This window comes from Phalacrocorax carbo, chromosome 10 (genome assembly GCF_963921805.1).
Source record: "Phalacrocorax carbo chromosome 10, bPhaCar2.1, whole genome shotgun sequence".
Taxonomy (NCBI): Eukaryota; Metazoa; Chordata; class Aves; order Suliformes; family Phalacrocoracidae; genus Phalacrocorax; species Phalacrocorax carbo.
Genome location: NC_087522.1, coordinates 12,030,290 through 12,054,486, shown reverse-complemented (window position 1 = coordinate 12,054,486; position 24,197 = coordinate 12,030,290). Strand labels below are relative to the sequence as shown.

At 36.5% G+C, this 24,197-nt stretch overlaps 1 protein-coding gene across 1 annotated transcript in view; it reads right to left on the bottom strand.

Annotated features, from left to right (window-relative positions):
- The window catches only part of ERCC4 (ERCC excision repair 4, endonuclease catalytic subunit), a 14,078-nt gene extending 6,949 nt beyond the window's left edge, over positions 1-7,129 (bottom strand). The window contains exons 1-6 of the mRNA XM_064462051.1: positions 6,915-7,129; positions 5,724-5,904; positions 2,630-2,825; positions 2,052-2,259; positions 790-970; positions 303-445 (exon numbers count right to left, since the gene is read on the bottom strand). Of these exons, the coding sequence (XP_064318121.1) occupies positions 303-445; positions 790-970; positions 2,052-2,259; positions 2,630-2,825; positions 5,724-5,904; positions 6,915-7,088 (1,083 nt within the window). The 5' untranslated portion in view covers positions 7,089-7,129. The remainder of the gene's footprint in view (positions 1-302; positions 446-789; positions 971-2,051; positions 2,260-2,629; positions 2,826-5,723; positions 5,905-6,914) is intronic.
- Between the last annotated feature and the right edge of the window lie 17,068 nt (positions 7,130-24,197).

The following is a 24,197-nucleotide window of genomic DNA, read 5'->3' as shown; positions in this document are numbered from 1 at the left end:
AGTAACAGCAGCCTCCTACCCCTCCACATAAAATAAAAAATGATCGAGCTAAACACCAATGTAATTCAAGAACAATTCTATAAAAGCTCTTCAAATGATCAGCTGAGCAAGCTTAGAAGAACCCCTTACTTCTTTGTGACTCTGTTTTCTGTTGTTTATTATATACTTTTTGAACTAAGATTACGTCTCAGCTTATCCCAGCTAACAGATTGAGATCCTGAGCTGTGTACGATCATGTAGGGAACCATAGCACAAGTAATAATATGCAGAGCATTTGAAATCGTGTGACACTCTCAAAATTAGGAATGATCAGTACCATTTTCCTTCTTTACATCACTTTTTTCAGAGATTTTGCCTTTCTGATTCAGTTTCTCATCTGCAATGCGATAAACTCTAGCTCGAGCATTTATAAACATCGAAGTACTGGAGTCAAGAAACAGCCAACCTGAAGAGGAAAAGAAAGCAGTAGCAGTTTGACATTTGCAGTGTGGATGTGTTTCAACCCTTTCCAGTAAAAGCCCCAAATTTCTCATCTGGAATACCTGTGCCACCTGCTTGCTGTGTAACTATGAGCTCAACAAGGGACAGAAACGCAATGCAAATCTCACACTGTTATGTAACAGCAGTTAAGTGGGAAGATGAAGGCATTATCTGTCAATAAAAACCTACGTCCTTATGGCTGGTTATATAAAACCTAATTAGATACCTTCATATGTTTGGGAACGTTAATTAAAAATATCAACGTTTCACTGTTTCATGCATTAACTTGTGTGGTTGTTCGGTATTTACCTGAATTCTCACCAAAAGCTTTTTCACTTGCTTTCAGTGACTCCAGAAGATTAAGGAAAGTGACACAATCATACTGCGTAAGATACAGTAGCAAAGTACGTAGTATCTTCAAATCCTGGACCAAAGATTTTGTCTTTGCTCCAAGCTGATGCCAGAGAGGATCCAAATAGTGACATATTGTCTAGAAATATAAATTGGAAAGTTCAGGATGTCAAATATGTAGGACACTAATCAAGATAAGAATGCAGTTTTTTCCTTTACAGGGGATGCCACTAGTTTCCCGAAGTTATTAAATGTAGCCAGTTGAAGATGTGATGGTGAGATAATTGTTTTAATAAGTAATCAAGTGCAAGTTAATATAGTATAGATGCCTTTATGTAAAACATTTCAGCAATTAGCAGATGTTTATCATTTAATGCTTTCACTACATATTTTCCTTTCCATATAATAATAAAACATGGGTACAAAACCAACCAACCAAAAACCCCCTAAAACTCCTTACTTTACTGGTACTGGCCTCTGTGTTTAGTATCGAGTATGCTTTACTTAGGTAAAGTGAAAAACATTTTGAAAATTAAATGACATTATAATAAGATGAGTACCACGCAGATATGCAACCTACAGAGCATAAGAAAAAAATTCCTCCGAACATTTAAAGTACAGAAGGCCTCACATCTAGATTAAATTGCCGTGTTTCACTATGATGGTTGAAGTTTATGATTTTACCCTACAGAAAGCATATGTATGCCAAACATTGCAGATCCGCCAAAACTAACTATGCACACAATTAATGACAAATATAACAATTAAAAGATACAACAGATGCATGCATGTGCATGTTAGGTATTATATACAGTGCTTCTCCTAATAGAGAAAATAAAAAATACAAGCAGGGAATTCAAGAAGAAAAGAAGCGGGTGGGGGAAATAACTACATACGTACCTCTACAGTGTTTTGAGCTGAAATTGCAGCCATGTTTATAACAATAATAAACAACCAACCATGAATCAGGACGTTCTTACTGTAGGGACTTAGGCAATGAAGGAAGACCAATAATACCAAATACACCAAAAACCCTACTGGCAACTATAATGTCACTGTTAACAGATCAACAGTTTCTCTCCTTGTACCAGTAATAAACATGTCATGGGAGACTACTCAGTTGTTGCTGGTTATTTGTAACAAATATTTGCTTGCATGGCAGAGAGTTTGAAGACCCACATCCCTTTAGTTAGACACAGCAAAACAATCAAAATGGTTACCTTGTCAAAAGGTTTACCAATAGCATTTTCTAAAGACAGATCTTCTACTTCAAGGGCTGGATTATAACGTTTGAGTTCTCTCAGACATGCATTCAAAATGTCCAGGATTGAAGTCTGGATAGCAAGCATAGCAGGGGTCATTGACACATGTATTTCCACCACTTCAGGTTTATGCTTCTCTAAAAATGAGTTCACTGCTATATGAAATCTAAGAGGAAAACAGCTTATTAAGATTTACATGGATGGCCTGCTTGACCTACAATTATTCAAAAGTTTGTATAAACTACAATTAGAGTTGTTTTAAACATAAACAAGCTAATAGCAAAAAATCAGTTTCTGCAGATGTGAAGACTGCAATCTTATGAACAGCCTCAGAAAACCATCTATGCCATAAGGTTCAGCCCCTCACATATTTAATTTTGACTTCTGTCAAAAATGGAATGAAATTTCTTTGGGAATACAAGAGGGAACACACATGAGCAGTGTGACTGCATACGTCTCATTTTTTCAGAACCCATTGTAACATCCTTCATCTCTTTTTAAGTTTAACTCTCCAATGAGGTAAAGAGGTGCCTTACCTTGGCCACAGATAAAGTTTCCTGACAAAAAGATTTCTCATCACTCTTTCCACATGGCAAAAGCCAGTGTTAAATGCAACTGCATTATCTGTAAAAGCTTTAATGAAGCCTTGCTTGTTCTTCTGGCGATAAAGTCGCAAGATAAATGCTTCCTGACAGGACTCAATGATTCTGTGCGCTTTGTATACCAAAATGCCTGGCAAAATAAAAGGTTTTCAAGTTACAAAAAAGTAAAGAAAGGTCCAATTCTGCATAGATTTTCCCTCAAAACTGTCTTACTGTTTCAACCTTTTCTTTTTTCTTAAATAAATCACCATAGGAATGCAGATATTCTAAAATGATGGTTGAACAAACTTTCCAGGGTTCAAACCAAGCGATTCCCCTGTTTCAGTACCACAGAATCCCCAAATAACAGAACTGGGTTAACGATGCATCTTTAGCAAAAAAAAAAAAAAAAGGAAAAAAAGCTTGTGCTTGAGCACCAGGACTTATTAGCTTAGAAAATTCTTTCCTAAGGCAAAACTTGAACTTGAGCCTTTTAAAATGGATAAAAGCACATGCAAGACATAACACTGTTACAACAAAGCAAGTTTGATATGTTCAAGATTGTGATATTTGAATTATGTTGTTAGAGAAGTTTTGGAATCACAGACTTGTCAAGTATGTTTCATTGGTAACAGTTCAAGTGTTTACATAACCAAAGAACTTGTGACAACATTTATTTTGCTTTCTCTTCGCTTTTGATATTTATATTCACACTTGAGGACAGAAAGTACCACCAACTGTATGAGTACACCACCAATTTTCTTCATGGGTATCGGTGTATTAGGAAGGAAAGATTTATTGTGCACATTTTAGTACAGAGAAGTGAAACCAGTTTAACTACATTAAGGGTTTGTGGTGAATATTTCTGGGATTTACACTTCACTCAGTCAAGACCTGTTACAACCAAGGCTTATTTTTTCTCACGCTTAATTGTTTAGCACATTACATTTTTTCACTCTTCCCCTAGTGAAGTGAGGCCTGTGTGGCACTTTTACCTGTTCACAGGTTCCAGTGGAATAATAAATGCCTTTCTAAAATGCAAGTGAAGGACATCAAACATGACAGGTTTTACCTTGTACCTACATAAGCTGACAAACTCAGAGCACATTTAATTTCTGTGACAAGTTTCTTCAACTCAGCACCCAGCCATTGATTTTTATATGACTTTGCTTTGTAAATTAAAAAGCATCTCTAAGAAAAAGACTTCCATAGAACTGCTAGCCATTCACGATCAAGTAATGGAAAAATCCACTAGCAGTTATTTTTCTATCTAAGTATTCTTACATCTCTCCTATGAAGCAAATTTTTCAGGACAGAATAATGATTGTACTCATTTCTGAACATCTTCCAGTTTGTCAAGATATGACTCTGAAAGGACCTATTTGTAATAGTCTAGTAAGACAATGTGCTTAACATAATACCTTCCTACTTTTAGTCAATATTTCTCTGCTTATGAAATGAGTTTATACTGCTGTGTAAGCCACTGTTTACTACACCAACTTGCACCAGTTTTACTATGCTATTAAGTACATCATTTCTATTTGGCCAAAACCACCAGGAATAATAATTCTTTACTGCAGCTACAGTTTCTCACCTTCATTTAGTGGAATTTCTGAGTTCATCCGATGTTAATTCACATGTGATTGTGCGTTAATTTTATAAACAATGTTTATAACACCTAGAAACGCTTTACTGATTTTTTTTTTTGCTGCTAACTCCTCAAGAAACACTATTACAAATTTTTCACATGCAGATAATACATGTTTCCAACAGAACCACGTGCTACCTAGGTTTTAAACGAAGCAGCAAGTCTACCAAGCCGCGGTCACGCTGACCTCTAGTGGCAATGCAAAAACTGTAACAACTCTGTGTCATTATAGCACAGGACTATTTTTTAAATCTTTAGTGTATATTGTCTTTTAATACTAACAAAGCCTAAAGGTGTGTGCTTACTTTCCTTACTTCCCCCCCCCCCCCTTTTTTTGGTAGAAAAGTAGAGGGGAAGAAGAGAAATTAAAGTAGGTTGCCCAGAAAATGTGTACACTTTTTTTTTTAACCTAGAAAGATCAGATTTGACAAATATGGTATCCTCTGGCTCTATCATAAAACCGTACAAAATGTTTTACAGACTAGAGCTTGTCACGCATTTACTAAAAGGAAGGGGATACAGCTTCTGAAGCTGAAACTTACATTCTTAGCACTCAATATTCAGTTAATTTTAGCCATTAAGATGTTAACATTTAGATAACAGTAAAATAGTCTTATATTCCTGGCTCTTAGATATCTATTTCACTGGCTCTCCAGGCTGTAGTAGGGTTTCCAGCTTAGACAAGAATATAAAAACAATGGTGGTTGAACAGAACGTGAGAGGAAAAAGATAATTGCAACATCTTTCACATATAACTTCTATATAAAAACAAAACAGGTCACAAGCTATTCCCAAAACCTTGACAATGATAGTAACAGTGTTACTTCATAATGGTGCTATTTAGATAGTGTCCAAGGTCTGTCAAGACAAAGATTAGTAAGGTATTGCTATTTTTTGATAGGAAAAGTCATCAGGAGTAATTTGTTAATGCAAAAAAAAAAAAAGGTAGTGTGCATGGCTGATAAAACATGACGCTTAAAATCAGTTTTAATCATAGGCCAGTGCCCCATAGACCACAGGAGGGTATTTTATCAAATGCAATCAATTATTCTTCCTTGAAAGCCAGTTTGAATTTTACATTTCTTATGTCAATTGCATAGTTTAATTGCTGATTTGTTTTCAGCCACTTATTGATATCAGAAAGCCATACAAATGCACAGTCCAGTTATCTAAAAATAACATGCATGTTTTCAAATTGTACGATTAAATAAGGGAACCACATCTGGAGCAAAGAAAACCATTTAAAAAATGAAAGAACTACATATTTTCTCCTTCTACCTCAGTCTTAGTGTGACAACAGGAATAATTCTTCAATACCAGTGAGTAGGACTCTTCATACAGAATTAAGCTTTATGTATTTCTAAACAGAACAGTCTTACCTTTAGTTCATTAAACTCTTACCGGTAATGAGGTTTGCAGGAATTCTGTCAGTAAGGAAATCTACCACAAGGATTCGACTAGTTGCAAAGATGACTCCTCCTTGTGTGTAAAATTCATATCGAGTATTATTTGTAATTTCATTGGTAACACGCCGAGGAAGATGAACAACTCCATCTGACCTCAGCTGATCAATAAAATACTCCTAAATCAAATACAATGAAAACACAAGACATCATTGTGGTAACTAATGAAATGGATGGAAAAACCCCCTTCATTATACATGCTCTTTTAATTTTGAGGAGCTGTCCATAACAAATTGAAAGCATGATAGTGTAACATACTACTTAAGGAAGTCAGAAATATCATGATTGTTTTTCTTCTTAGGTATACTTTGTTCAGTTTCAAACTCATCCAAGTGATTTAAAGACCTATGTATTTTCAGTAGTATCTATACAATACTTAAGCAAATATGAGCAACTGATGCTCAAAGGACCTTACATCTTCTTGCATTTTAATAGCCCTTTTTCAGAGAATAGGCATTTTAACACTGACTTAAGAACAGAGAATTGGGAAGAGATAATATTTAGTCCACCCACCTGCTATCAAAGACAACTACAGAAGGTCAGTCATATATGTCAAGCTTAATCTTATAAACTACATCTGTGATACCTATTCATCTATGGCCACTACAAAAAAGTCCCCAGAACATCACCTCCCTGACGGTGGGACATCTCCCTGGTTCCAGGGAAAGGAGAGTGGCATTTTTTTTTTCTTCAAGCAGGGACAAACCCTTCAATAAGCTTCACTGCTTTCCATTCACTGGCTGCTTACGATTTCTGCTATACGCAAGTTATGTATATAAGCTTATTTTAGCTAGTTGTTATTGCTGGGACCTCGCCGTGCTGCATGAGTGGAAACTGGGACCTCGATCGGGCCCTGAAGGCCTCTGCCCTGACAACTTCCCCCCAGCACGCCCCAGGCCCGGGAGCGCGCCCCGCGCCGCCGGTGGCCCGCACATCCCCCCGGCCGGCCGGCCGCCCCCGGCCCGAGGAGCCCCGCCGCCGGGCAAGGACACCGGCAGGGCCGGGCCAGGCCGCCGGCCCCGGCTGGGCCACCGGGCAGGGCCACCCCTGCGCCCGCCGAAATTGAAGCGAGGGCGGCGAGGGGGAAGGGGCGGGGCAGGCGCGACGCCACTGACAGGCGCTCCCTCACCTCCTCGGCAGGGCCGGTGTTCAGCACCAGCACCAGGCTGGCGGGCTCGCAGTAGAGGCGGAGGAAGCGCAGCAGCAGGCGGTCAATGCCGAGCCCGCGGGCGCAGATCACCAGCCCGTCCTGGTGGAAGAGGTCCAGGAAGATCTGGCTCTCATACTCCAGTAGCGCCGCCATGGCCGCCGGGACCCGCCGCCCGCGGAGCGGCGCATGCGCGCCAGCCGTCGCGCCCGCCCGCCGCTGAGGTGGGTGCCGCCTCGGCGTCCCCCCCTGCCGGGCTCAGGCGGTGCAGCCCTCGAGCGCTCGGCGCGCCGAGCTTTCCCGCCCCGTGCGTGAGGTGCGTCAGGGGAAGCTCCGGCGGCAGGAGAGGAGGGTCCCGACAGCTAGCAGCGTGAAAAATGAGGTGGGAAGGGATTCATCTGCCCTGCAAGCTCCCCACAGGTGCTCGTACTGAGGCAAGCTGAGGCCCTCTGTCCTCCTTGTGCGTGTGCTGAGTGTAAATATGAGATAGGGGGTCTTTTCCTTTTTTATTATAAATTATTCGTTGTTTGTTACTAACTACTTGCAGTTGTTCAGCAACAAAACCAAACTTGACTGAACTTCAGCTTGCATTCCTCACGCAGGCATCAGTACCTCAGTGTTTTCCTGGTGCCCCATTTTTTAGTGTCCCTACCTCAGTCGGTGCAGAAGAGGCTGTTTGTTCCCACAGAGGTGAGAGATTCTTCAGACCTGCTTTCAGAAGCAGCTGAAAATGAAGGATGCTCCTCAGAGTTACCCTACAATTCAGCTTGGTGAAGGGTGGGTGAACTTGTCTCCAGCCTCTCTTAAAATAAGCAGTTTTTCTGCGCCTACTGCAGGGGATATGGATGCCACTTCAACAGGGTCAAAATCACACCTGAGAAAGCGAAGACTGACACCTTTATTTTTGCAGGGTTACTGGGCAGAGGGACAGCCAGCTTTTTCCATAATGGGGAAGTGTGGAGGATCTTCCAAACCTCTTTCATTTACACTGGCTATTAATTCCTATTATTTCCCCCAAAGTCATCTTCTTTTGGTAAAATGCCATTATCAGGGCATTGAGTCAACTGTCTAATACATTCAAATAAATACTTTCAGTTCTTTGTTTCACATTGTCAGATGTTGGCAGTTGCAGTGGGGTTTCTTTTGGTTTTTGTTTTTTTTTATGTAAGTAAAAATGAAATATACAGCTGCTAATGTGTTCTTTTACTCAATACTTATTCAAGTTGACACTATTAATTAAGATGCATGCACTTTACAATGTGTGATTTGTAAATTTGCCACGTGGTCAGGATTATGCTATAGAATCTTTTAATTAATACAGGAAAATTTCAAACTAGTTTATTATAGATATATATTTGCTTTTTAAAATGCAGTACAGCGACTCAGGCAAGGTAGGAAAAAAGCCTAAAAACTGGCAAGAATTAATAAAATATGGGAACTATTCTTGATTTTCTCACATGTGTCATACTTCTGAAATTTTATGCTGATACCTGAACAATTTTTTCTTTGCAAATTGGATCATATTGCCAACTGCTGTACCAAATACCATGCTTTGGTTTTCATTTTTAGCTGGCTGCTAAGTAGTTACTCACGTGCTCTTTGATGTTTTCATTTAAAACTTACTTCAGACCATAAAAATGTCAGAAAAAGCATCTTTTTACTTGGACAACATTTTATTTTTGTGGCCTGTAAGTAATTTTACTACCAAAATAAAGTCTTACACAGTAACGTGACAATTATCATTAACTTTTGTTACTATTCTTGAATACTGTATGAGAAGCTGTAGTCCACTAAGGCTAATTCTTAGAAGAATTACAGTATTCTATAGCATTGTCTATATAATTTAGGAACCAGCGATTTCCTTGACCTACTGTTTCCTACACAAATTCAAAATAATACATTTTTTAATGGTCAAAATAAAATATTTCAGGCATCTCTGTAGCCTGATTTTATTTTGTACTATATTTATTTTCATATTTTTTTACTTTGGCCAAATAAAGTATTAATGTAAAATTGATGTGACATGTACTTCTTGTGCTTATATATTTATTAACCAGCAGAGGGCTGTCATTTGTTACCTTAGAAGAGCAGAACTTAGGCCTAAATCTTGCAATTCATTTTTGTGTAATTTTTCATTGCAAAACAGAGTAATGTTAGAAAAGTATTCATAAAAACACAAGAAAGAACTTGTACAGGAACAGGATAAATAAACTTTGTTTAAGAATTAGCTAAGAATTAGATATGATATGTAATTTTTAAGTGGGGAATAATAGTCTGGGAAAATGATATTCAGGGGAGTACATGCTAATACGTTTCAGTATTCAACACGGAAGGCTTGCTTTTAATTTTAAACATGTTAAAACTTCTGTTATAGATATGTATGTAATACACATTTTGAGTAACTTAAGGAGTTTCATTCCATATAAAATTGTAAACAAACACAAATTATTGGCTACTTTCAAGCAGATAGATTATATGAGATGGTCACTACAGCCCATTATCAACCTTCCAGGAAAGACATTTACTTGCATGTTTTAAAAAGGAACAACAGACCAATTTACTTCATCATATTAACACTATATGAAATGCAGGTTAATTGTATGGTAGTGCAGCAGAAAAAAATCACTGGGGTGGGATTATTATTTGGATCATTCATTATTATTGGGATCACCAATATTAATTTTATCTTTAAGATATGCTTTTGACAACTAATTTTTAAAAATTTTAATTATTTTTTGACAAGTTTTTATCATGGCGAGGGAAGAGAAAAATGCAAGAAACCATGACTAAGTCATTAATCTGCCCATTTGTGTAATGACAAGTCTTTTCTGAAAACTACTTACAGTTCTTGTGCATCGTATTAATAAACTTTTGTTACTGATAATATAAAGAGCTGAGGAGGACTCCCTGTGAGAAGAAAACCAATATTTAAATAACTTATGTAAAACTTATATTATTTCTAAAACATCAACATTTTGTTATTCTTTATTACTCTTACTCTGCGAATTTTTTACTGTGTCTTTGGCCTGGTTTGTTGTTTGGATTTTAGCCCAATCAACCCATTATCTACAGAGAAAAGTCTCTGACTGATTTAGGGGATGTTTTTAAACCTCAGTTATGTTAGTTAGCTAATAAGACTAGGGCCAATTTCTTTGAAATGTCCTAAAAATTCTCACATTTTGCAATTTCCCACAGAACCAATTTTATAATAAATAAAATCTACTATGTTTACCTCAAATCCTATATACATTTTGATTCATTATTAGATTTATCAAGATACTAGTTCATAATCACATTAGCTGATGAATCTTAAGAGATTGACATCTGTAGTCCTGCTATTACAATTATCTTGCATCATTATATCATAGACTACATTCTTTTTCACACCTTTAGTAAAAACAAAGACCTGTTGGAGCTGATAGTTATCAAGATAAGACTCCTGAAGTGAAATTGTTTGAATTAATGCATAACTTTGTTCTCCAGGCTCCTGGAGAGATTTTATATATATATATATATATATTTAAATAAGAACAAACTTCCTCTCTAAGAAAAAGAGCAAAACCAGAAATACTGATATTTATCTGTGGGTATGAAGAGACATCGGAAACTGAAAAAATGTGTTCCATAATTTGTAAATTTATTATAAGCCATCTTTTAGCCTCATCTAATGAGGCCTCATTCATGTTTTTAGAATATTTGGCTCTGAGGTAGGCATTTTCTGTCATTTGCAACTGGCTGAAATAGATTTTTCTCCAGGAGCCTACACACAGAATATTCTTTACAGGTTAGAAAATATTTTCCCTATAAAGGAAAACCTAATTATTCTTTTTCAAGGAATTTATTGTAAAAATTAAACATTAAATGCTTATGCTTTTGCTGGGTTAAAAATGAACTCGGTTAAAGAATTGATTTGGCTTATGGCCTGATGGTAGGGAGCATTAGTAAGGGAAAGGTAGGTTCTTGTCCTACATTGGCTCTGCACAGACCATGAGACCCTGGAGCGCCCAACTCCTCCACCTTCGTTTCCCTCTTAGGTATAATTCCCATGCAAGTAACAGCAAGTGTGTTCAATGTACTTTGTCTTAAGTAAACTCAGAATTAACGTTAGGCAGCTGTTAATGATTTCCACAGTATTTTTTCTTCACAATTACAAACGTAATTTAAAAACTTTAAAGATATGTACAGTTCATACTTAAGTACCCTGAACACCCTTAATTTTAATTTCTTTGCCCTGTATTTGTGCATCTTAGATAAATAATATACTTGGTGATCATGTAGAATATTCCACTTTAATAGTTTCTAGATGTAAAAGTCACAGAAGACAATGAGGTTTCTTTGTTGTAGCAATGTATAAAAATGACAGATAGATGAAGTGTTTCAATACGTCACTTATGTTCAAATCTTTCGCATATTTCTAAGGGACATGGTCATATTCACTCAGATGTTTAGCTGTTCATTTAAATGAACTTATCTTAAAAGTACTTAAGATAAGTACATTTTTATTAACAAAAGAAGCAGCAGTTGATGATACGATGGGGAATATTTCAACACTGGTGTATATAGACAGTATTACATATGCATAAACATTTGTGCTGTTGTGACCAGTGCAGATTTCTTGTATAGCAGTGGCAATGCAAATCTGGTTTTGCAATTTTAGTTGAAGATTTTGTGTTTCCTAACCCTGAGTGAAAAAATGTTGATGAAAATCATCATGTTCTGAGCACTACTAAAAGTGTTTTTTTTGTGAAGTGATCTTGCAATGTTATTACTTAGAAATTGTTCATCTAAACTGCAGATGTGTAACTTAAGTTGTTGGAATATGTAGTTCAATGAGTATGTATTTATCCTCCTGATTCCAACAGAATAGTTACAAAATTTAGGGATTGGAACTGGAGCTTGATGAAAATATAAATAAAAAATATAAACCAAACATTCTACCAAGTTGTGACTTTGCTAAAGAGCTTGCAGAAGATCCCATAGAGAAAACCGTGTACAATAAGACTGATGCAGCATTCTGAAGAACATGCTTTTTAGGCACCAGGAAAACAGAGCTAATTTGCACCTCAGCCTGTTATTCTCACCAGTCCATGTCAAGAAAGGAGTGAGGTACTTTTTCATTCAAAGGGAATTTGCTTTGGTGGGTAAACCAGATTTAGTAATTGTTTTTAAAGCTGTATGCCAGAAATAGTGTTTGCTGTGTAAGTGTCAAGACAATTTTGTATGAAGTATAGAGCAACAACATTGCTGCAGTAGTGTCCTGTGGGTAAAACAAACGAGACAAAATAGCAGCTGTTCCTAAATTTCACTGTTAAAATATTGTTACCTTACAATTAGTATGAAGTATCAGTTTTATACAGACATTTTTCCTGAGGTATATTATAAAATTTACTGTTTCTCCAATACAGAAGTAGTTTAGCAAGGAAATGTACTAACATGACAGTTAAAAACCTTTTCATATTAATTTGAAAATGGTAAATGTGGTATTTTTTTTACATGACATTTCTAATTAGAGTGCTTGTAGCCTATTATTGGAACAGGATAGTGCAGCTAATGTAGGATCACATTGGTAGTAATTTACTTAACTTTTCAATAACAGAAGGTAACTGCAGTTTCCTCACTAAAGTAGTATTCTGGTTTTCTCTATGGGGCAGATTCATACCTCTGTAACTTTGCCTTGACTTTTGTAGAGAATGTAAAGTTAATGTGAAGCAAACTTCACATTTTCCATTCCTCTAAGTGTTTGGTTATGAATACATACAGCAAAGGCAGCAGCTGCAGCATTTTTACACCCTTGTACAATGTTCTTCTTTATGCACTTCCTGAATCGGTAGCTATATTCAGGGGAATTTGAGGGTTAAAAACTGAGTTGACCAATCCACAATTACTAGAATTTAGTGGTATCCAGACCTGGACAGCAACCAAGCAGAGGAAATCAGGACTCAAATTTCAGGCTTGATCTTCTGAAATTTGCACCGTCAATTTATGTCTTGCCCCGGTGATGTCAACTCTTCTATAATGCACTGTGTAAGTGTGACTGCTCAAGGAAGCTAGGAACATGTAATCTTACCTTAGATAACTATTTTCTAGGAGGAGAGGCTTAGATTTCTGAACAAAGGAAAAGGCTCATCCCTGCTTCTGCCATGCCAAGTAAAACAGGACTTGTAAGTAAATAAAATGGCCATCTGCCTAGCTGACATATTCCAGTGAGGTAAAAAGGACAGTTGACTGCTTACAGGAAAGAAAAACTAAGTGTCTGACTGAAAATATGATGTATACAAGCTCTACAGTACAATATCACTGTTTTTTCTTAGGTTGTTTTCATTTTGGGCAGTGAGAAATAATGCTACCTTCTATCAGTGTTATTTTATTCTAAAGGAAATAGTTCAGAGATTGTGTTACTTTATCTTCTCTTTATTTCGGTAATTGTTGGCTTTTACATCCTAGCTTGAATGTATCATATTTCCCAAGAACAAACCAAGAAAACTAACCTCCTCTTTAGCAAATGGTATCTTGAACATCTTTGGAGTGTTTATAAGCTTGAATGAATTTCCTGGGATTTATCACGCAATACAAAAATCAAAATTGGAGTCTACATCTGTATTTGCATTTCAAATCAATTTGTCTTTTCTACTCTTTACTTGCAGTAACTGTATCTGAAAGATTAGATATGTACCAAGTTATCACACCTCTCAGATTTCTGTCTTGGTAAGATAGTATTATGAATGTGTGATCTGTTCTATTTTTAATGATGTTTTAAATTCAATTTAAAGTAGAGAGAAAACTGTTGTCTTACATTCTTCAGAGCCTGTAGGAAACCTCTAATTACGAAGCAGCAATGATCATTTCATAGTTAAGACTGAAGCTGGCTTCTTATTTTAGATCTGAATAGTAAATTGTCTTTACTGAGCCCAAAGAGTTCTTTGAGTCACTTTTAAATTTTGCATGTTTCATTTTATCCTGGAATGTATGTTTCCAGGGAGTTTGTAGGTCAGTCAGATAAAATGTTTTACAAATATAATACTAAAAAATTTCATCTGACTGTTGAACATTTTCTTAGATTCTTGAAAGTGTGAGGCCTACAGAGGTCCCAATCATTTAATTCTTTTCTTGCTAAGAAAACAAGTACATTGTTTTAGACATAGAATCTGTAAGTTAATGAGGAATTGTACAAATAAAAAAATCTCATTATATGTGAACCCTGAAAAAAAGTCTTAAAGCATTTTCAGCCAGGAAAGTGAACAGAATTCTAAACATACTAGGCCATGTAAGTAAAAATAATATAGATATTAAAGAGGTATGTATTAAATGATTCTTTATACAAATGCAGTTTAAACCTGCAGCATAAGCATAATGTCAGACAAACAGAACTAAAGCTACACAGGGTTTTGATAAAGCAGTCTGTAGAGGGCTGAGGCAAGTCCCTGAGAAGGAAACCCCAAAAATTTTCAGATCCAGATGTATGGACCATATATCAGATAAATTAGGAAACTAACCCTAACGCTGGTACAAGTTCATGTTAATAGCTACATTCTTTTTCTTTGAGGGAGGTACACTTGTCTTGTAATTTTTTCTTTTAGATTTTTGGGTGCTGCCATGTAGAAAGCTCTAGTGGTGATTTCTTGAATCTTGGGTTTGAATAGAAATACGTTCTATGCAGAAAAATATGTGCTCCTAGCATTCTCATGATATATTGATTCATTCTTTCAGATTGTCCAGGGCTGCCTTTCCTTCTTCACCTCCCAGTTTCTTGGGTATTCTCCTCTGTTATCTCAGAACTTCATGCTATAATCCTAGTCTGTCTTTCCTGTGCATTTCCTATGATTGCTTCAGTCTGACTTTTTTCCTTATGTAGGAGGCTTACTTAATTGTATTAATTTGTTTAGACAAAAAATTTATTTTTATTAATCACAGTAAAGAGTCTGTGTCAGAGTCATAACTTTTCCGGTTTTTTATTCTGTTAGATTAAGAAGAATAAACACTGCATTTTTATTTACTTTTAGACATTTTGACCAATACGATTTTTTTATACGTTAGTTTGGAAACTTTGACAATGATATCCCAGTGAAGGATTTCAGAGAAGCAAAATCAATATCCTAGGTATATTAGTGTTACAATTTTTATGTTTTATAAACAAACATTTTTTCTAAAATAATTTAAAAAATGAAACCTTGTTTTGGCTCATACACAAGTGTGTTTAATTGTGTGTGTTACTTGCTGTATATTCTGGTCACTTTTTATCCTGAAAGCCCAGGGTGTGGTTTGGCAGTATGATAAATCTAGCTTTACATCTGAAAATAGCTATAAAAGAAGGCTGTGATCATATGACACAATTATCTGTAAGGTTCACAACTTGCCAGTTCACATTAATGAAAAAAAGCTGGTGGATTAATACTAAACCAAATGACGTTATGTGAGAATAGTTATTGTTTGCCTTCTGATGATCAGGATAATGCTAACATAAATTTTGCATCCTATGCTTTGCTTGACAAAGTGTGGTTATTTGTTCACATCTGACTGGACTTCTGACTGATTGAAATGTGGAAAACAGATGTTTCCTAGAATTTGTTTTCCATGGGAAGTTGGTTGGTTTTTATGCCTTAGAAGACTAACTAAAAAAAAGGTAGGAAAGGCAAGGTTCACATGATCATAAAACAAAATCCTTATTACACAAATACTGATTCAGAAGATGGGTGTGCAGGATTTTCAAATAAAGTAACTTTTTTTAAAACATGAGTTGTTGCTTTTAAACAACATCAATGACTTATTGTAAGCCTTCGATAAATCAAAGTATTTGTGGGCTTTTGCTTTATGAGACTGTAATGGGCTGGGATGTACCTGAAACAATAAAAGTGAGTGCTTAGTGTTTGAAATGCAAAGTACTTCTCAAATAATATACCTAGGAAGAATAAAGGCTAGTGCATCAGAGGTAACAATTTTTCAAAATAATTTGGAGTAGTAGATATATGCATATTGCATTTACTAATTTTATTCACCAAATGAATTTGAAAAGTGGTGCAGTGAAACTCAGAAATAGGTGTTGAGGTTGATTGGGAACATTTTTGAGATCATCTCTGATGTATCAGCAGGCAGACTACTGCAAGGGAAATGAGATGAAATGTTGAAAATATTCTGAACTACCCATTAACACGTTCAAGTGGTACAAATAAAATAAAATAAATTGAGAATACTTCACAGAATCACAGAATGACAGAATCACAGGTTGGAAGGGACCTCAGGAATCATCTAGTCCAACCTTTCTGGGAAGAGCACAGTCTAAACAAGATGGCCCAGCACCCTGTCCAGATGACTCTTAAAGGTGTCCAACCTGGCTGAGTCAACCACTTCCCCGGGGAGATTACTCCAATGGTGACTGTCCTCACTGTGAAAAATTCCCCTCTTGTGTCCAACTGGAATCTCCCCAAGAGCAACTTGTGTCCATTCCCCCTTGTCCTCTCCATGTGACTCCTTGTAAAAAGGGAACCTCCATCTTCTTTGTAGCTACCCCTTAAAGTACTGGTACATGGTGATGAGATCCCCTCTAAGCCTCCTTTTCTCAAGGCTGAACAAACCCAGTTCTCCCAGCCTATCCTTGTGTGGCAGCTTCCCAGTCCTCTGATCATCTTGGTGGCCCTTCTCTGGACCCCTTCCAGCCTGTCCACATCCTTTTTGTATAGCAGGGACCAGAACTGCACACAGTACTCCAGGTGTGGCCTGACAAGCGCTGAGTAGAGAGGGATAATGGCTTCTTTATGTCTGCTGGTGATGCCCTTTTTGATGCAACCCAGCATCCTGTTGGCCTTCTTGACTGCAGCAGCACACTGTTAGCTCATGTTGAGCTTTCTGTCCACCAGGACCCCTAGGTCCCTTTCCACAGAGCATATAAAAGAAATGAAAGCAAGGCATATAATATTCTAAAACAATTGGATTTTTTTCTAAGAATAGTAGCTTATTTTACCCACCTTTATTTACATTAAAGCTAATTGCTGTCATTGGAGATCTCTGAATCCTTGACCCTGTTACCCTCTTTGACCGTATTATCGGTCTTCTTGGAGCTTGAAAATGAATGGCATTCCTTGAGTACAGTTACATGATTTCAGGTTTCCCCAGATTTCTGATAAGGAAGGGTGGTTAAAATTATGATTACTTGAGGAATAGTCTCAGGAAACAGTATCCTTTTTTTGCAATAGCTATAGTGGTTCTGCCAGCCCTCAGTGCTACTTAAGCAACTATTTGGGAAGACTAGGCAGAAAATAATACTGAAGAGTTCATCCACATAAATAAGCTCCAAAAAGAACCTGGAATATGGGAGAACGTGAAGGCTTTTCCTGCATGGTGGTTTAATTTTCTCTTGAATTTTGAACTTTGAAGTCTTAGGCAATATTACACTTTCTTTTGCTGTCATTGATCGTGATTTGCCACTGATGCTTTGACACAAAGACTGAATTGCTAGAGATGGTTTCCATAGCAATTACAACTATTTGAATATGCATGGAACTGCTTTCTCATTATTTCCATTTTTCCAAGGATTTTTGTTTACCAGATGAATGGTGCAAGTTATAACTTTATTAAGGAGTTGCAAGGGGTATTTTTGGGGAAGGGAGCAGCTATCTTAATTGTGGTTTTACTGTGTTTGCCAAAACTATAGTGAATAATTAAGCAATTTAAAAAATACCATTATTATCTCCCCACATTTTTAGCTTAATGGAACATGTACATGTGTCACAGCCATTTTAGTTCACAGGGCATTGCCTTCATGCAGATAGATCACAGTTTAAGCTGAGCATGGTCAAGGTGTGTTGACATGCTTAATTTTGCTGGCTGCTCTACAGAGTGGAGTGAAACTGAGTAGTGTCACAGCTTGTCAGGTGACATCTGTAAATCCTTTATTTTGTGTTTGTGAACTGACTAACGAAGGAGGATCAAGTGCTATTTGGGATCTTCAAACTGTACTGCGATAAAAAAGCGAGTACTGATAAGTAGATTTGGTCCAGTTCTGTGCTGCCTTTTGCCCTTGAATAATCTATCGACAGGATTTCCGAGTTATGACAAAATTCTGCATTATGTCTACTATCTATGTATTTTTTTTTAAATTATACTTCAGTGATATAACAAAAATTAATTGTGCTGCACAGTAACTTTTACAAAGAAGAAAAGCACACTTAATTTGTCAGTTAAATTAATTCAGCAGTGGAAAGTGCCCAGTAGTTCACTGGGAAGTTATGGAAACAAGAACAGAAAAGCATGTATTATACATGGAAACTATTAGAGTTCTTTATCAGAAATAAATGTCTGTCTTGACTCTTCTCATGCTTTGTCAAATGTAATTCATTGGATTAGTTGTTGTATTACTTGCTATTTCCTGGCAGATCTTGTACTGTGGAATCTCTCTTAGTTCCCGTAGTTCTTATATTTTGTCTTCTCTTCCCTTGCCAAGCCTCTACTGACACTTGTTTTGTAGTTTTTTCTAAGAAAAGTAGGGGTAGAGAGTTACCTCTTACATCTGATTGTTTGCAGTTTGTTTTGTGTCAAGTTCTTTTGTACTCGTACAGCCAAAAAATAGTGCGCTACGCAGATTTGTTATGAGGTAAAATGTCTGACTCTATATAGTTTCACAGATGGAATGGTGCTAGTTTCACAGTGAATGTGCTACTAAAACTAAAAAGGAACAGCATGAAAACCATTTTTTTCTGTAAGCCAAGATTCTCACTGAAATTCTGTATCTGGTATACAAAAATGGTGACTGAATGCTTGAGGTGTTTGTTAAGAAATTAACTCAAGCAGTACTTTTTCAAACTTTACTGTGACAGAGATATTAAATTTTGTTCGGATTTTTAAAAAGTTTTCTTCTTATGGGAAATTAAAAAAACCAGTATTGCCTTAGATCTCTGTAGAATTCCTGCTGAAGTTTGTCAGCACTTTTGAATGTAACCACTTGCTTTGCACAAACATTTTAGACAAGAATTTAGAGTTGAATTCTAGATTCTGCCATGAGATGTGCATATGCTACTCCTGTGGATCCTAAAGAATCAAAGTTAATTGCAGTAATTTTCTGCTGAGCTGTGTGGTGCATATAATCAAAATATATAGACTGACAAGAAAGTCTACAGTCAAACATATTTATTTTAATGAATGAATGGTACAATTCAGTACCATTAATAGCTCTTATGGGTGAGTTCTTCTGGTATGCCTTCTTTGAATATGCTATTAATGTACCAAATCTGCCCTCCCATCTTTCTTCATGCTGTTATCAACCACTGTCTCCCTCTGGAGTTTTTTCACTGACCTTCTCAGTCCCCTCCACCTTGTAAAAAAGAACATTTTATTTCTGAAAACAACTACTGGAAGGGGCTCCTCTTAGAATGAGATACATACATGAGGTGAGAGACAAAAGGCAATGCATATCTAGGGTTGCATGGCTGAGAAAGGTAAGAAGTGATGCATTCTTTGGTGGATTGCCTGACATCCCATACAGATGCATACAATTCAAAATAATCTCCAGTGAAGTTTGAACTAATCTTCTTTCCTGATTTCACTGTACCCCTTTCTTAACACCATTTTAGGCTGCAATAGGTTACAATGTGCCCCTTCTCTGCTGTTGGCATGTGTGCTTAATGCTGGCTCTTGCCTTCCTAGAGAGTCCCCAGTACTGTAACTTAGGGATGGAGAGCTGCAGATGGAAAAAATCTTGCCCGTGTCCCTTTGCATCCTTTTCTTCAAGCAGTGTTGCTGCTCAAATCCCATTCTTTCTTTGCAGTCCTATTCCTTTTATTCTCTCTTCTGTAATCTTTACTTTTTACTACTCCAAACCTCTTGCCTTGCATCCTTCAGCTTCCTAGCCTCCTTTTCATCTTGAAGATATAAGAAGTTTACATGGGTTTTAAAAAGTAATGGTGTTATGAAATACCCAAAGCTATGAAATTCCAGGACCTAAGCTCTGGAAGGAGCAGCGCCTATTCAGGAGGTCTCACTATAAGTTAACTATGCTTTCATTCCTAGGCATCCGCAAATGGTTACTGTCAGACACAGACCTTTGCTCTGATCTGGGTTGGCTGCGCTTACATTCCTGACTGCCTGTGTTTGCACACCTCCGTGAACGCATGTAGATTGACTAGAAAGCTTTTCGCTTACCATGTCTGTGTATAAACCTGACAATCCTTCCTCTGTCAGTACAAAACATAAAACAAAAAAAGAGTTATATTTGAGCCTAAGCTTCACTGACCACCTTACAGAAGATTCTCTGTTCTGTCAGCCTACAGGCTGACATGTATGATAAAGCATTGTTTCCCCTAAGAGAGACAATTTAAAACATTCCTATTTTTCCCTTTGACTTGTCCAAAACTCAGTTGTGCTGCCATGTTGAGCCCATTCTGATTACTGCACCCCATCACTTCACATACACGGATGGGAATACTTTATTAGCCTCCTAGATTCTAAACATAATGGTGTCCTAACAATTTGTCCTTAGCTGTTATGGAATTGAAAAGGAAATGAGTCTTCCTTCATTTTGTTATTTTCCCATGCCTTTTCATGGACCCTGACAAAAAAAATCTTTCTTTTCTGGAATTATTATCCATCAAGCCATTCTGGACCACCGTCTTTTCTTATCAGCAAAGAGCACTTTTTTCTTTTACAGCATTGCAGTCACAGAGCTTAAAGAAAGAAGATGGAGCTCCTTAGCTGTACCTAAATTTCTGTGTATTTTCCTACTGGGAAGTGATGAACATTATTGAGAGGGAGCTTTTCGATTGGCATGTGTGCAGTTAAGGGACTGAAAAAATAAAATTTGAAACTATTATCTTTATTTGGGACTCTTAATAGAATGCTGATATCAATATTTAGAGAACCAGATCTAGGTCATTCCTGCAATTTATTGCCAACTACTCCTAGCCTTTCTGTTAGAGGATACTGAAAACTGTATCTTTAAAATTATTGCAGTTCATTAACATTTTACATCTTTACTTTTTAATCATTTATGATATTCCTGAACAAGCAAAAGCTGTCTGAAATCTAGATTATTTTGAAGATTATCTGCAGTAATGTTAAGAGCACCCAACTTCTTTCACTCTCTCACACAGATAGCAGGTACTAGAACATAAAAGTGACAGTCCAGTTTTGATGATTCTAATGTTTGAAGAAAATTTTGCCTTTTTTCACTATTTAGTAGGATGTATAAATATTCTTAGCTCAGTGTCAAGCTTTCAGTTTAATCCCAGTGCACATTTTATTTGTGGATTTAGGATTTGCATTCATGTATTATGAGTTTCTGAATCTATTTATTTTATACAAAACTCGGTATTGCTAGCATTGTCTTCAGTAAATGCAGTATCAACTTACTTCTTCATTTGAGAGCTCAGATTATCATTTAGACTCCAAATATACCTGAACACTAAATAAACTTACCTGTGCAAAATATTGAGTGGTCCACTATAGACAAATTTAGAAACCTGAAGTTGTAACTATAAGATACTTTTACGAATCTGTAAAATCCCTGGTGATTCAGCTTTGATTTTTTTTGTTCCTCTAATGAAAGGAAAGCTCCTCAGAAGGCGTAGTTACAAAACTACCATAGAGGTGCTCAACCATAATCTAAGTTTTTTTTAAACCTTGCACGCTGTTGCTTAGTAAATTAAGCTAAACTAATCAATTCGGTCTTTAGTATATGTAGCTTTAATTTTTGTAGCTTTATTTTAATTTTATTTAAATGAAACTCTTACACCTTTTGGATACAGTTGTGCAGGTGTAGTCATCATAGAAAAACAGTGTTGGGGGGAACAGTAATATATATATATGAAACAAAGATGTGGCTAAAATTCACAGATAATGCTAATGCTTTAAATATGGCAATGTATATTGGGCAGGGCTTCTGATTTTGAAATATTTTAAAGAGTTTTGGAAAATATGTCTTGATCTAAATTTTTTGGCCTTTGAAGTATTACTACATGACCCGATTTGCAAATGTTCATAATCCTATAAAAGAGATATATAACGAGGTTCTTAAAAACCCTTGAACATTGATTAAAGTACTTTAGAATCCAAAGAATCATACTTACATTCATGCATAGTAAAACAAGAGCCTTTATATTAAAACTAGTTACCTGCAAAGTCTTCTAGGCATTTTACTTTTTAATTCTCTCTGCCCTAAGTCTGATGTTTGATTCCTCCTGCAGCCAAATCTCCCATTTAGATTACCAGGGAATTCAGGATTACACTTTCAATGCCTTATTCAAAATACACATGTATTGGAAAAGGACTAGATTAATGGCTGACTGGGAAACACAGCAGGTTCAGGTGTGTTTGTACTGTACATTGTCCTGTTTTTAACTAGAATGACCTGCCTCATAGTTAACATTTAGTTATATATTTTTCAATGTAAAATAGGAAATACAAAATTATTTCTAATGTCATGTTTTGATAACATTTGAGTTTTAATGGTATTCACTGAAGTAATGAAAATACATAGGTTTAAGGATGATTAAATGTGCCAGACTACTGCTGGAAGCCAGTGTGTAATTATACAGCTTCTAAGCACCATACACAACACAGAGTATCACTGTAAAGTATTATTTGTAGCAGTTGTAATATTCAGCAACTCTTTTGTTGTTTGGTTTGTCTTGTAATAATGCTTTAATACTTTCTTAGTATTTATCCTGATTAACATAATTTTTAATCCCCTACTTTTGGGGAACGAAATAATTGTAGCCCTATTGGCCAAATTACTTTATTGCTCTAGCAGTGGTCTCTTGGCACTTCCTTGAAAAGCCTAAGAGTACTTCCAGCTATAAACTGCACAGTGATGTAGCTTGTTTTAGGGGGATATATGTTTCCTATCTGTAGATTAATATTTCAGTGTGTCTAATCTTGGTAGTAACTGAAGGTTATTGAACTAAAGAGTCATACAAAGGCTCTTTAGATACAGATGCAAAGTAGATAGATAGTATCAGCCCAGTTTCTCTTGAATAGATGTCCATATCACAGAAAAGCCTGCCATGATTGGCACTAATTAGCAGCCTTGTTGGCAGATTCTGGAATACGGTCCAAAGACTGATTGGATAAAGAGGAGGAGCTATTGCATCCATGTGTGTTCAGAGGTAGCTCTTTCTTGTCAGGATTGACAGTTGGGGTGGGGTATGAACCTTGGAAAGTCTTTAACTTTGGTTCGTTTTCTTTGTCCTTTGTGTAGATTTTGGTTTTCAGCATTTCAGAGTAATACTAACACTTCTCAGAGAAACAAAAATCACTTGAAGACTTACAATAAAGAAATCAAGTTGATACTGTTCCAGAAATTTCACACAATAAAAAAATGTTAGCAGAAGAGATGAGGTGTTTTTCATGTCAATTATATCTGAAGAGTTACTATTTTGACTTCTACCAGAAGAGAGAACCGCCAAAATGTTTCTCAGTATGGAAGGTGAATTCAGGGGGGTGAAGTGGCTGCGAATCGTCTCCATAGGGGTGTGGAATATGCTTTGTAGGGAAAGAACCAAGATGCCATTCTGTTTTTTTCCCCTCTTAAGTCATGTTAGCTAAAAGTACAGATTTTAGATGATTTTTAGGTTTTTCTTTACTGCATGTATGTGTTAATTCAGACAGCCCCTGACTATTGTAGTCCAAAACAGTATTTTAGTAACTAGCTGGTTTTGCTTATCATGTTGACATTTGTCATGCAGATCTGGTATGTCTAAACATCAGCAGAAGCTCCTGTGCACAATTCCTTACTTTTTCTTTTAGGACTTCTGACTCTCACACTGAAAATAAATTTAAAACTAATTAAAAAAGATTAAAATACTTAGGATCATTTATTCTTTTAATAAAATTAGAAGACTTGTGGGAATGTTTGTGGTCATTTGCAACCACTCACGCATTTCAGCTGTAAATTAATGGGAAATATTTTCCCAGAGTCACCTGCGAATAGCCCCAGGAGTCATGTTACTCGCTGCTTTTTCAGAAAACTAGTGAATGTGGACTGGGATAATGTGATAGAGAAATATTACATTAGACTGCAACTTATGAAAAATACCTTCTTCCCCAAACCTAAAGTATTGTTCCAAACATTGAAGTATGGTGTGAAGTCTTTATAATCAGTTACATACAAAAGACCAAGGAGCTTTTTTCTTGATGGATTTCAGTTTGTAGACTGCTGTTGATAGACACGTTTTAATACACTTTCCCTAAGTGTATAGCCAGAAATATAAAAATAAAAGTCTTCCTGATAGCATGGCACAGAAGTTTATGTAAAAATAGTATATAGTTGAATGATGTATGATT